This window comes from Balaenoptera acutorostrata, chromosome 15 (genome assembly GCF_949987535.1).
Source record: "Balaenoptera acutorostrata chromosome 15, mBalAcu1.1, whole genome shotgun sequence".
Taxonomy (NCBI): Eukaryota; Metazoa; Chordata; class Mammalia; order Artiodactyla; family Balaenopteridae; genus Balaenoptera; species Balaenoptera acutorostrata.
Window position 1 is genome coordinate 39,192,739 of NC_080078.1, and position 14,589 is coordinate 39,207,327.

General features: G+C 47.3%; 1 protein-coding gene, 1 long non-coding RNA gene and 1 other non-coding gene across 3 annotated transcripts in view; 1 reads left to right on the top strand and 2 right to left on the bottom strand.

Annotated features, from left to right (window-relative positions):
* Nucleotides 1–9,997, top strand: part of LMF1 (lipase maturation factor 1) — a 49,949-nt gene extending 39,952 nt beyond the window's left edge. Inside the window, 8 exon segments of the mRNA XM_057528484.1 lie at nt 5,508–5,701; nt 5,704–5,878; nt 5,880–6,209; nt 6,211–6,308; nt 6,311–6,567; nt 6,569–6,971; nt 6,974–7,334; nt 9,685–9,997. Of these exon segments, the coding sequence (XP_057384467.1) occupies nt 5,508–5,701; nt 5,704–5,878; nt 5,880–6,209; nt 6,211–6,308; nt 6,311–6,567; nt 6,569–6,971; nt 6,974–7,334; nt 9,685–9,850 (1,984 nt within the window). The 3' untranslated portion in view covers nt 9,851–9,997.
* The window catches only part of LOC130704830 (uncharacterized), a 40,590-nt gene that overhangs the window by 4,988 nt on the left and 21,013 nt on the right, over nt 1–14,589 (bottom strand). The window contains exon 3 of the long non-coding RNA XR_009005322.1: nt 10,468–10,765. This is a non-coding gene — a long non-coding RNA (uncharacterized LOC130704830). The remainder of the gene's footprint in view (nt 1–10,467; nt 10,766–14,589) is intronic.
* TRNAD-GUC (transfer RNA aspartic acid (anticodon GUC)) lies at nt 7,633–7,705 on the bottom strand. Its single transcript has one exon. It is a non-coding gene; the product is annotated as a tRNA-Asp (tRNA).

Here is a 14,589-nt window from a genome sequence, read left to right on the forward strand (position 1 = left end):
CCTCGAGTTGCAGATTTTACTTCTTTCTATCCCTCCTTCTGATTTCTAGGAAACACAGCTAAGGACCCCCCACACACACAAGTGGCTGCACCCACAGGCTCTGTTGACCACTGTGGGCTTTGTGAATTCTAGAGACTGTGATGTCCTATTAACACATCAAATAATAGAGGTGGGGATTTAAATGTTCAAATGAATGGATTTGGGAGGCAGTCTTTTACCTTGAATTTTATCACCATGTTTGCCACTCCCAGCACCCCTCACCCCCCCCCATGCCTCCAGCACCCTGGATCAACGCCCCTTTCAGAAGTGAACAAATTCTGGTGGAAAGGATACCTCCAATTCTAAGACAGCTACTTGCATCCCTCTGCTGAGGGGTTCCCTAGTTCAGTTAGCATCATGACAACCTGTCCCCTGGATCCATCCCTGCCCTGTATCCCACAGCCTGAGGATACCATGGACCTTTGTCCCCAGGGATTCAGTTCCAAAGCCACTGGGTAAGGTGGAACTCACGTGTCAGCAAACTGACCTTTAAAGCTCCTAAAGTAATCAGCAAAATTGACAGAACTGTAGCTTGAATGACAAAAAGAAGATACAAATAACTAAAATCAAAAAAGTGGGGACATTACTACCAACATTACAGACATAAAAAGGATTACAAGAGAATAGTATGAACAATTGTAGCCAACAAATCAGGTAACCTAGACAGTGGACAAATTCCTAAAGACACAAAATGCTAGAAGTGACTCAGGAAGAAGTAGGAAATTTGAAGAGATCTATAGCAAGTAAGGAGATTGAATCAGTAATCAAAACCTCCAGCAGAGAAAAGTACTGCATCAGATGGCTTTGTTACTGAATTCTCCCAAGAATTAAAGAAAAATTAACACCAATCCTTCCAAAACTTTTTCCAAAGAATTAGAAAAGGAGGTAGGACTTCCCTGGTGGTGCAGTAGTTAAGAATCCACCTGCCAATGCAGGGGACACAGGTTTGAGCCCTGGTCCAGGAAGATCCCCATGCCTCAGAGCAACTAAGCCTATGCGCCACAACTACTGAGCCTGCGCTCCAGAGCCCAGAAGCCACAACTACTGAAGCCTGTGCTCCGCAACAAGAGAAGCCACTGCAATGAAAAGCCTGTGCACTGCAACAAAGAGTAGACCCCGCTCGCCGCAACTAGAGAAAGCCCATGCACAGCAGCGAAGACCCTACACAGCCAAAATTTAATTAATAAATTTTAAAAGAGAAGGGAACACTTCCTAACTCATCCTGTGGAGGCCAGTATTACCCCGGTTACAAGGCCAGACAAAGACACCAGTATCCTTCATGAATAGAGATACAAAAATGCTCAACAAAATACTAGCAAAACAAATCTATCAGCATATTAAGAGGATTATATGCCATGACCAAGTGGTATTTATCCTAGGAATGTCAGAGTGGTTCAACATAAGAAAATCAATCAATGCAATACACCACATTAACAGAATACAGGGGCAGAAAGAAAAACATGATCATCTCGATGCAGAAAAATCGTGTGAAAAAAATCCAACGCACTCTCATGATAAAAACCACTCAGAAAACTAGGAATAGAAGGGAACTTCCTCAATGTAATAAAAGGCATGTATGAAAACTCCGCAGCTAATATCATACTCAACGGTGAAAGACTGAAAACTTTCCCTCTATGATCAAGACCAAGACAAGGATGCCCCTTTTCACCACTGCTATTCAACACTGTACTGGAGGTCTAGCCAGAGCAATTAGTCAAGAAAAATAATTAAAAGGCTTTGAATTGGAGAGGAAGAAGTAAAACTATATTAACAGATGATGTAATCCTATATATAGAAAATTCCAGCAATCCACAAAAATATTACGGGAGCTAATAAACTAATTCAGCAAAGTTGCAGGGTATAAGATCAACACACAAAAATCAGATGTGTTTCTATACCTGCAATGAACAGTCTGAAAAAGAAACTAAGGAAACAAACACTTATAATAGCATCCAAAAGAATAAAATAGCCAAGAATAAATTTAACCGAGGAGGTAAATGACTTGTACACTGAAAAGTACAAAACATTGCTGAAAGAAATCAAGGAAAACAAAAATACAGTGAAAGGCATCCATATCCATGGATTTGATGACTTAATATTGTTAAGATGACAATACTAACAAAGTATCTACAGAGTTGATGAAATCTCTGTCAAAATTCCAATGGCCTTTTTTATAAAAATATAAAGACCAATCCTCAAATCCATATGGAATTGTAAGAGGCCCTAAATAATGAAAATACTCTTGAAAAAGAAGAATAAAGCTGACGGACTCACACTTCTGATTTTAAAATAGTACAAAGTAATCAAAACTGGTCATTGCACAAGGATAGACACACAGACCAACAGAATAGAATGCTGAGCCTAGACAGAAACCCTTGCGTGTATGGCCAGATGGCCTTTGACAAGGGTGCCAAGACCATTCAATGGAAAAAGGATAGTCTTTTCAACTGATGCTGGGAAAAATGGATCTACATGCTAAAGAGTGAGCTTGGGCCCTTACCTCACACCATATTCAAAAATTAACTCAAAATGGATGAAATGCCTAAATGTAAGAGCTAACACTATTACAACTCTTGAAAGAAAACATGGTTACTCTTCATGACCTTGGATTTGGCAGTGGATTCTGAGGTATGATGCCAAAAGCAAGAGCAACAATAACCCAAGATAAATTGGACTTCATCAAATTTAAAACTTTTATGCATCTAAAGACACTATCAAGATGTGGTACATATATACAATGGAATATTAGCCATAAAAAGAAACGAAATTGAGCTTTTGTAGTGAGGTGGATGGACCTAGAGTCTGTCATACAGAGTGAAGTAAGTCAGAAAGAGAAAAACAAATACCTTATGCTACCACGTATATATGGAATCTTAAAAAAAAAAAAAAGTTATGAAGAACCTAGGGGCAGGACGGTAATAAAGACACAGACCTACTAGAGAATGGACTTGAGGACACAGGGAGGGGGAAGGGTAAGCTGGGACAAAGAGAGTGGCATGGACTTATATATACTACCAAATGTAAAATAGATAGCTAGTGGGAAGCAGCCTCATAGCACAGGGAGATCAGCTCAGTGCTTTGTGACCACCTAGAGGGGTGGGATACGGAGGGTGGGAGGGAAGGAGACGCAAGAGGGAAGAGATCTGGGGATATATGTATATGTATAGCTGATTCACTTTGTTATAAAGCAGAAACTAACACACCATTGTAAAGCAATTATACTCCAATAAAGATGTTTAAAAAATAAATAAAAGACACTATCAAGTTTGGGGTTAGCAGATGCAAACTATTACATATAGAATGGATAAACAATAAAGTCCTACTGTATAGCACAGGGAACTATTTTCAATATCCTGAGATAAACCATAATGGAAAAGAATATAAAAAAAGAACATATATATGTATAAATGAATCACTTTGCTGTACAGCAGAAACACAGCATTGTAAATCAACTATACTTCAATTTAAAAAAATAAAAACAAAGATGCCATAGAGTGAAAAGATGACCCACAGAATCAGAGAAAATATTTGCAAGTCATATATCTCATAAGACTCTAGTATCCAGAATATATAAATAACTCTTACAACTAAGCAACAAAAAGACAAACATCCCAATTCAAAATTATTTGAATGGACATTTCTCCAAGGAAGACATACAAATGGCCAAGCACATGAAAAGATGCTCAAAATCCTTAATCATAGAAATGCACATGAAAATGCACACAATGAGATACCACTTCACACCCATGAGGATGGCTATAATTTCTTTTAATGGAAAAAAACAAGTGTTGGCAAGGATGTAGAAAAATTGGAAACTTCATACATTGCAATTGGTAACAAAATGGTGCAGCTGCTATGGAAAAGTCTAGCAGTTCCTCAAAAAGTTAAACATTGGGTCAATTACCATATGAACCAGCAATTCTACTTCTAGGTATATATCCAAAAGAACTGAAATCAGGGACTCAAACAGATACTTGTATGCCAATGTTCACAGCATCATTATTCACAATAGCCAAAAGGTGGAAACAACACAAATGTCCACCAACAGGTGAATGGATAACAAAGCATACAAGGGGATACTATTCAGCCACAAAAAGGAATGAAGTATCAGCACACACTACAGTGTGGATAAATCTTGAAAACAGTATGCCCAGTAAAATAAGCCAGACACAAAAGGTCACCTGTAATATGATTCCATTTATAGAAATATCTAAAACAGGTAAATCTATAAAAATAGCTGACTAGTGGTTGCCAGAGGCTGGGGGGAGGGGAGAATGGGGAGTGACTGCTAATGGTACAGGGTTTCCTTTTCAGATGATAAAATATTTTGGAACTAGATAGAGGTGATAATTGCACAACACTGATATATTAAATGCTACTGACTGTTTACTGTAAAATGGTTAATGTCAATTTCTTCTCAATTTTTAAAAATAAGCCTTCTGAGTGTCCTGAGACCCTGCCCCAGAGGGCTGGGAGACCTCACACTGCCAAGATCTAGTGAGAACAGTTGGGGGCGGGGGCGGGGCGGTGAGACAGATAAAGTGCTTCATCCCTTTTTTGCTAAGCGCATAGGGCTGGATTCACTTAAGGCCAAAACATGAGGCTGTGATTAGCCAGTGGGATGGAAGGTGGGCTTCCACAGCCAGCATGTGACAGATGGGCACTCTTTTAACTGATGGTCTTGGAAAGACAGTCACACATGGAACTACCAATTAGACGAGGAAAACCTGAGCAATCGAAAGGGCAGCCGTGGCTACGTGATGTTGGTGATTCTTAAACCTACATCTGGAGGGCTTTCTGCTGAGGCCGCCTGCCCCACCCTCACCCAGATCAGCTTCTTAGCAAGGCCTTGGGACATAGCTGGGGGTCCTGACCCCTCTCCCCACAGGTGTGCGACCACCTCATCCACCAGGACTGACCTGACCGGGTGGAGAGCAGCTGACCCTGCCTCTGGGCAGTGTGGTTCACTGTTCTAGGGGTCATACCTGGCTAGGTGTTCCACATGGTCCACCTGTTACAGCTTTATCATCGATCCCGGTACCTCACGGTCTCAGCCCCAACTTCTCAAAACTGCCTTGACTGTCTCTGGCCCATTGCTCACAACAAGCTGAAGTTTCTTGTTAGTTCTAATACAGGCAGACCTCATTTTATTGCACTTCACAGAAATCAGTGTTTTTTTACAAATTGAAGCAACCCTGCATCGAGTCTGTGGGCGCCATTTTTCAACAGCATTTTCTAACTTAAGGTCTCTGTGTCACATTTTAGTAATTCTCTTAAAAATAATGAAAATGTTTGAAATATTGCATTTGTGATGGTGCTATGTGATCAGTGATCTTTGATGTCACTATTGTAATTGTTTTGGGCACCGTGAACTGTACCCATGTAAGATCATGAACTGAATGGATAAATGTGTGTGTTCTGACTGCTCTACCAACCAGCTGTTCCCCCATCTGTCTCCCTCTCCTCAGGCCTCCCTGTTCCCTGAGACACAGCAAGATTGAAATTAAGCCAATTAATAACCCTACAGTGGCCTCTAAGTGTTCAAGTGAAAGGAAGAGTTGCATGTCTCTCACTTTAAATCAAAAGCTGAAGATGATTAAATTTAGTGAGAAAGGCATGTCAAAAGTCAAGGTAATCCAAAAGCTAGCCCTCTTGCACCAAACAGCCAAGTTGTGAATGCAAAGGAAAAGTTCTTGAAGAAAATTAAAAGTGCCACTCCAGTGAACACATGAATGATAAAGTGAAACAGCCTTATTGCTGATATGGAGAAAGTTTTAGTCTAGATTGAAGATCTAACTAGCCACAACATTCCCTTAAACCAAAGTCTAATTCAGAACAAGGCTAACTCTCTTCAATTCTATGAAGGCTGAGAGAGACAAGGAAGCTGCAGAAGAAAAGCCTGAAGCTGGCAGAGGTTGGTTCGTGAGGCTGAAGGAAAGAACCCGTCTCCATAAAATAAAAGTGCAAGGTGAAGCAGCAAATGCTCATGTAGAAGCTGCAGCAAGTTATCCAGAAGATCTAGCTGAGATCATCAATGAAGGTGGCTGCACCAAACAACAGATATTCAATGTAGACGAGACAGCCTTCTATTGGAACAAGAAGCCATCTAGGACTTTCACAGCTAGAGAGAAGTCAGTGCCTGGCTTCAAAGCATCAAAGGACAAGCTGACTCTTGTTAGGGGCTAATGCAGCTGGTGACTTTAAGCTGAAGCCAATGCTTATTTACCATTCTGAAAATCCTAGAGTCCTTAAGAATTATGTTAAATCTACTCTCCTGTGCTCAATAAATGGAACCACAAAACCTGGATGACACATCTGTTTACAACATGGCTTACTGAATATTATAAGCCCACTGTTGACACCTACTGCTCAGAAAAAAAAAGATTCAAAATATCACTACTCATTGACAATGCACGTGGTCACCCAAGAGCTCTGGTGGAGGTGTACAATGAGATTAATGTTATTTCCCTGTCTGCTAGCACAGCATCCATTCTGTAGCCCATGGATCAAAGAGTAATTTTTGATTTTGAAGTCTTATTATTTAAGAAATGCATATCATAAGGCTATAGCTGCCATATATAGTGATTCCTCTGATGGATCTGGGCAATGTCAACTGAAAATCTTCTGAAAAGGATTCACCATCCTGGATGCCATTATGAACTTTTATGATTCATGGGAAGAGGTCAAATTATCAACATTAACAGGAGTTTGGAAGAAGTTGACTCAAACCCTCATGGATGACTTTGAGGGGTTCAAGACTTCAGTGGAGGAAGTAATTGCAGATGTGGTAGAAATAGCAAGAGAACTAGAATTAGAAGTGGAGCCTAAAGATGTAACTGAGTTGCTTCAATCTCATGACAAAACTTTTAATGAATGAGGAGTTGCCTCTCACGGATGAGCAATAAAGTGGTTTCTTGAGATGGAATCAACTCCAGTGAAGATGCTGTGAAGACTGTTGAAATGGCAAAAAAGAATTTTAAATATTACATGAACTTAGTTGATAAAGCAGCAGCAGGGTTTGAGAGGATTGACTCCAATTTTGAAAGAAGTTCTACTATGGATACAATGCTATCAAACAGCATTGCATGCTACAGAGAAATCATTCATGAAAGGAAGAGTCAATCAGTGTGGTGAACTTCATTATCTTATTTTAAGAAATTGTCACAGCCACCTCAACCATCAGTAATCACCACCCTGATCAGTTAGCAGATATCAACATCAAGGCAAAACTCTCCACCAGGAAAAAGACTACAACTCACTAAGGCTCAGATGATGATTAGCATTTTTAAATTAAGGTATGTATGTACATTACTCTTTTAGACATAATGCTATTGCACACTTAATAGACAACAGTATAGTGTAAAGGTAACTTTTATATGCTCTGGGAAACCAAAAAATCATGTGATTTGCTTTATTGCGATGTTCTGGAACCAAAACCCATGGCATCTCCGAGTTGTGCCTGTAGTTTATGTGCAAATAGTGGATGGTATTGTTTCTCTTCTTCCCACCCGAGGCTCTTTGCCTTTTTGGTTTTTTGGGGGGGTTTGGGGGGGTTTTTTATTCTGCCACACCACATGGCTTGCAGGATTTTAGTTCCCTGACCAGGGATCAAACCTGGGCCGTCAGCAGTGACAGCACGGAGTCCTAACCACTGGACTACCAAGGAATTCCCTCTTTCTTGTCTTGTGCTAGCTTCCAGGTTGAGGCCCACCATCTCTCTTATGACCTCTTGTCTTCTTTCTAACCTAGAAGTTATCCCTTTAAAAAATCTCACCACAGTGAGCTAGTCTACTGCAAAAACCCTTTGGCTGAAACCATGTAAAAATGCTGGGGAAAAAAATAATCAAATTTTGTTTCTGAACTCACAAAAAATATATAACGTAGTGCAAGAAGAGAAGCTGAAAGCCAGAACAGTGCACCGCAGGCTGCAGGGAAGTCCTGATGACATGGGGACTCCCAACAAAGGCCTTTCCATTAAACTAGAACCCTTTCAGGGCCAAAACATTAGACAACAAAATCAATGAAACCCAATTTGGTTCTTTGAAAATATCAGTAAAAGGGATAAACTTCTAGCTACAATGATCAAGCAAAAAGAAGACAGAACACAAATTACAACATCAAGAAGGAAAAAGGGGACATCACTACAGATCCTATAGACACTGAAAGGACAATAAGAGAATATTGTGAACATTATTCTAATAGACTTGACATCCTAGTTGAAGTGAAAAGAATTCCATGAAATAGACACATTACTAAAAGTGACTCACAAAGAAAGAGAAAACCCAAACAGCCCTATCACAATTAAAGAAATTGAATTCATAATTTAAAATCTCACAAAGAAAACTTCAGACCGAGATGGCCTGATTGGTAAGTTCTATCAACATTTAATGAAGAAATGATGTCATTCTATACAAACTTTCAGAAAATAGAGGAGGAGGAAACGCACACTACTGATCAGAATATAAAAAGGTATGGGACTTCCCTGGTGGCTCAGTGGATAAGACTCCGTGCTCCCAATGCAGGGGGGCCGGGTTCAATCCCTGGTCAGGGAGCTAGATCCCACATGCATGCCGCAACTAAGAGTTCGCATGCCGCAACTAAGGAGCCAGCGAGCTGCAACTAAGGAGCCCATGTCCCGCAACTAAGGAGCTACCGCAACCAAAGAAAGAAAGACTATAAAAAGGTAAAATCACATGAAAAACAGTTTGGCATTTTGAAAACGTTAAACATGTACTACCATATGACCCAGCCATTCCTCTCCTAGGTATGAAAACACAGAGACCTTTAAGCACTGTTCTTAGCAGACTTATTCATAATAACCAAAGAGCTGGGAGCAGCCCAGGGGTCCATCAGTAGGCGAGTGGATGAACCCATTGTGTTGTAAACATGCATGTAAACATGCAAATATTTGCATGTAAACATGCAAATAATTCTTAGCAATAAACAGATCAAATTATTGCTACACATTTGAACCTCAAAAACATGCTGAGCTAACGAATCCAGAAACAAAAGAATATACACCATATGATTCCATTTCTATAGGACTCTAACGAATCCAGAAACAAAAGAATATACACCATATGATTCCATTTATATAGGACTCTAGGGAGGGAAAAAGTCCCAGTCAATCCCTCCCCAACTCTGCCCCGGCTAACCATTGACCTGTTCTCTGTCCCTGGGAAGTGGAACAAGGGAATATCTGCGGGGGCTGGAAATGTTCTATATCTTAATTGTGTGGTAGGTACCTCAGTGTACACATTTGTCAAAAACCATCAAGCTGTACACTTAAAATAGGTGCATTTTGTTTCATGTAAATTATGACTGACTCTCTGCATAAAGCCCTGATTTGTAGTATTTTTTAATTTCCATGATCTAAACACTCCCACCACATCACTCAGCACAGAGCTGGGAAGGGGTGTGCATGGTCAGTCTCGTGCGGCGGTACAAGCCAGCTCCGGCACAATACCACTTGTCCCTCAGTCAAGTTGGTCTTGAAAAGAAAACAAAGAAACCCTGAAATATCATTATGGCAGGCTAAAATAAGACTTTCAATGCCAAGTGTTGATGAAGGCACAGAGCAGTGGAAATGCTGGTAAAAGCATAGATTGGCGATATGTATTAAAAGTTGACGCTGTACACACCCAGGACCCAGCTGCGCCATGCCTGGGGCGTCCACAACAGAAGCGTGCACTACAGGTCACAGCAGCACTGTTCACTAAAGACCAAACACCCATCAGGAGTGAAGAGGTGGACGGGGGTCGTGCACTCACACGACGGGACACTTTACTGCACTTGGATACATGCCTCGTGACTTCACTTACAATACGACGCTCACAGGCAAGCGGTGCTAAGTGGAGGGTTGTGGTCACATTGGGGGACACCGACATTCAATCTCTGAACATTTTCTGAGCTCACATTTTGTGGACTTCTGTATGTGTTCCAATCCACAATTAAAACGTTTTTGACAGAAAAATCTGTTTTCATCATTGAGTGTCAGACCCTTTACACTGTATTTATTATATGAGCCCAGAGCTGGGTGTTTGTCTTTTCATAGACACGCGTAGGAAGGTGCTGTGCCCACTTGACTCCGGGTGGAGTTCCTGCGCATCTTGTCTTGCGCTGTGACTGACACACTTTCCCTTTGCTGGCTGCCCATCGTGGAAGGGCTTTCTGTTCCCTGAGTTTGTAAACCTGCTGGGTGAGACTCAAAAGCCCCAGACAGTCCTCCCTCCCGCCCAGGGCGGTTTGGTTCTTTTCTAAAGTCAACGCTTGAACCCTGAGGGACCAGAGCAAGTTCACAAAGCCTCCCGAAATAAGAGCTGGCGGCGCCCGGTTGGCCCACGTCTACCTTCAAGGACACCTTGCTCTGGGGCTGAAAGTCAGGAAAGCGGTGACGTGAAGCCGGCAGAACCAGATGACGCCTCTTACCTGCCTTTCCTCCTGCACGGGGTCCACGGTTCCATTTGTCCTGGGAGGGTCATCTGCGGCACTGCCCCCGCTGGCGCTGGCTCGGTAGGGCTGCACCTGGGGCGAGGGCCTCAGCGCCAGCCAGCAGCTGCACTCCCCGCGGGCACACATTTGCATCTCAATAACCAGGGCTGAAGCTGAAGGAGCCAGCTGTCGGAGCCTAGGGAGAAACGTGCCTTGTTCCTTTAAGGGGTGGGCTCAAGGCTCTTCATCAAGTGGCCTCCATCTCCCCGCTGGTCTTCACACTCACACAATTCTTCTAGATGAAAAAAATACGAAGCACCATTAGCGAGCGAGTTATCAGGGGCCAACTGTGTCTCCATCAATGCCCCTCAGTCCATTGTGGCCGTCGTGCAGCTGCAGGGCTGGCGCCGAGCAAGCCGCCGGCTGGGCTGTCCCTCCATCCCGTCTGACCATCCCCACTGGGTGCTGCGGCCATCGAGCCCTTTCACTGTCGTGTCCAGTGGAAGTGGATGGCACGTTCAGAGCTCATGCACTGTCCTTGGGGGACCAGGCCCAGCCAACGCCCCCCAGACGATGGCTCAGCCCCAGTGGATCCCATCCTCCCCTCACCCGCCGGCTGTTCTTGTCGACCCAGTGCCATAAGCCCACCCCTTGCTGACCAATGCCCCTGGCTGCCCACTGCCCCAGGGTCTCGGCACACAGGTCCGCCCCAGAGGCCTTCCCTGGCCCACCCCAACGCGTCCCTCACTGGGAGTCTCGGAACAGGTGTCCCTGGGCCTGGTGTTCCATACTCCTCAGTCCCCACACAAGGGCGTCACCTCCACCAGTGAGGGCCTGCAGGTCAGCGGTGGTGGGTTGAATAGTGTCCCCAAAATTCACATCCACCCAGAACCGCAGAACATGACCTTAGAAATAGGGTCTTTACAGATGTGATCAGTTAAGAGGAGGTGATGCTGGGTTAGGCTGGGACTAAACCAATGTCCAGTGTCCTCACACCAGGAGGAGACACAGACAGGGGAGGCCATGTGACCACAGAGGCAGAGACAGTGACGCGGCCACAACCCAGGGATGCCAGAGCCCCCAGAAGCAGGACGAGGCGGGAAGGATCCTCCCCTGGAGCCTCGGACTTCTGGCCTCAGACCGGGAGATGGGACATTCCTTTCTTCCTAAACCCCCCAGGTTATGGCCCTGTGCTGCGAGGACCCCCAGAGACCCACACACCGGAGGAGGAGGCAGCGCCTCTGGACCCAGGAGAGCCTCGCATGCCCAGATCTGGCCGTGCAGAGCATGGAGCCCAGGGTGGCCCCCACAGCCACCCTCCTCGATGACCTGGGGGCAGGTGGGCAAGCACCTCCCGAGGCAGCAGCCCCACCCGAGAGGGTCAGGGATGCAGGGCAGCGAGATGGACGGTTCTGCTCTGGGGACTGGCTCCACCCCATCAGCTCATGCAGGACCCCCCACGCATCTGTGCCCTTGACCCCACCTGCCCCTCTGAGCCCTTCGCACCCAGCCGGGAGCCACTGGGACCCCTCGCCCCTGCCCAGGGGGCACACTGCCCTGGATACAGGCAAATTTTGGTATGAGTCCCTAGGGGAGCGGGACACTGGGCATTCACGGGTGACACCTGGGGAGGACAGGGGCCAAATTCCTCCCTGGATGGTGTGGCAGGTCCCCAGGTGGCCATGCCGGGAGGTACCAGCAGGCCCACAGCCCAGGGCCGGGCTCTTTGAGCTCCTGCTGCCCGACGCAGAGGGCACGCGCTGGGGGTGGCACCCACTTTCCATCGCTAGCAGCTCCAGGCAGGAATACACTGGGAACTGACGTAACAGGCACCATGGAACCACAGGCCCCTTGCTGGGAGGAAGGACCATAAGGACAGGCCAGGGGGAAACAGGCCAAGAGGCTCCCTTCTGCTCTGAAGGGGAAGAGCCCCACCTGGGAGGGGACCCAGGGAGGGGACCCACCCCAACGCTCTGCCCTTCCCTAAGGGTGCCAACCTTGTCTGTCACCCTCCCCTGGGGTGCTGGATGGGCCAACCCCATGAGGAGCCAAGGACACGGGTCACCTGGTCCCTCATCTGTGACCCTCAGGGCCAGCTTGGGGGTTCAGAGGGAATCAAGTGCGGCCACAGGGCCTGAACAGTCCAGGCATCAACATCAACACTCCGGGTTTCCACAGGGACCGGGAGAACCAGACAGAGACACGGCAGGCAGACCGACCGCAGGTTCTTGCCAAACATCTAAGAGACGTTTGGGGTTTGGAATCGCAGATCAGGGCTGTGGGCGGCATCCTATTCCATAGACTTTTCTGGGGAAGAGAGACTCCCACCCTAAGAGAGAAGGAGGGGCCAGCAGAGTCAGCAAGGCCCACCTCAGATGCTGGTGGAGCCCCCGCATACACGTGTGCACACAGGCAGGACCACATATGTACACGTGCAGGCACACAGGCACAGGGGTGCATCTTAAGTACACAGTTATGTATATGACATTTCATACTAATAGCACAGTTACGTAAATTGTGTGACTAGCTAGATATTTTGGAAATAGGAGTGACCACCAGACCTGACCCTCCACCCTGTGGGCCACAGCGGAGGCGGCCACACCAGGCCTGCCTGGACTGACCTCCAAGCAAGTGGAAATAAGCTCCTGGTGAGCACAGAACACACGGGTTCAAATGCCTCTTCCAAAGGAAGGTCCAGCATCCCGGGGGTGGGGGCATCTCGGTTGTCCGGTGCCCACACGCGCGGTCTCGCTTGCCTGTCCCCACCCCCTCCCGAGGACACCCAGCAGCACGGCCGCTCTGAGGAGCCAAGATGGCACCAGGAGGACACCGTCTGGCTGCAGGACCCCCGGCCCCCTGCCCAGAGCTGTGGCGGGTCCTGCCGGAGCCCCCAGCCCAGTCTGGGGCTGCACTGACTGACTCACCCAGGGCAGCTGTGGCAGCAATGAGCCAGGGTACAAGCCCCCAGTGCACACAGCCAACCAGCTCCTTCCACGTTCGCTGGTGTCACAGGGTCTTGGCTGGTGGGACACAGTTATCAAGGGGGTTCCCCTCTATCATCCCTGAGTGCTGGGGCAGGAATGGCTGCAAAGCCCAGCGGGGGCTTCCAGGTGGAGGCAGAAGCTGGAGGCCCTGACGCGGCTCTGCCCGCTGACCCCACCAAGACTCAACACCTAATTACTCCTCCTCCCGTCCCAGGGCTGGCAGAGGATGCCCTGGAGGGGCTGCCAGCCAGGCCGTGCCCTAAGGGTCAGAGGGACAGCTGCCTGGAGAGGAGGGGACGACACCTGAGACCACAGGCACCTCCTCTGCCTCAAAAAGGAAGACGCCAGGATCCCTGGACGCAGAGGCATCTGTCTTCCCCGGGTCAGGTTAGCAGGGAGGTGGCAGAGCCAGGAAAACCCGGCACACAGCCGCCTCCTCACAGGGTGAGAGGGACAACGCCCTACCAGAGGCCAGGGGGACAGCTGGCCCGCCACTGTTGGGGCTCAGGCACCACAGCTGCACAGGCAGCCGAACCCCACTCAGACCCAGGAAGCAGAGCGCACACTGGCCGGAACTCCTATCTGTGCCGCGCAACTGGCAAGGGCCAGAGGCAGCTCACAGCGGGGGGGTGCTGGCATCATCCACCCTTGGCCAGGGTGCCCACAGGTCCCTAAACAAGGCGGGGGCGCTGAGCCCAGGTCCCTGCGAGCAGCACAGGGTACAGCAGCCCATCCCTTCCCGGACAGGCGCCCAGGGCCAGTGCTGAGCCATCCTTACCAGCCTGCAAGGTGGGAACCCACACACACCTCACAGCTCAGGGACAGAAGCCGAGGGGCTTTGTGGAAAGACTTGCCCACCCCGATGATCCCGCAGCCCCAGCCTCTGAGCTGAAACCAGTGAGTCTCTCGCAGCCTTCTCAGGACCAGTGGGTCCAAGCTGGGGCCAGGAAGGGAAGGCGCCCCTGCACCGACAGGAGCCGGGCACACCCCACACCTGGGGCCACACCGGAGAGCAGCCCACAGGGCCGGGCAGCAGGGGAGGCCGCTGCCAGAGCCCCATCATCCTGCCTTACCAGGATAGGCCCCAAATCCAATGACAGTGTCCTTACAGGAGACAGAAGAGGACAGACACAGA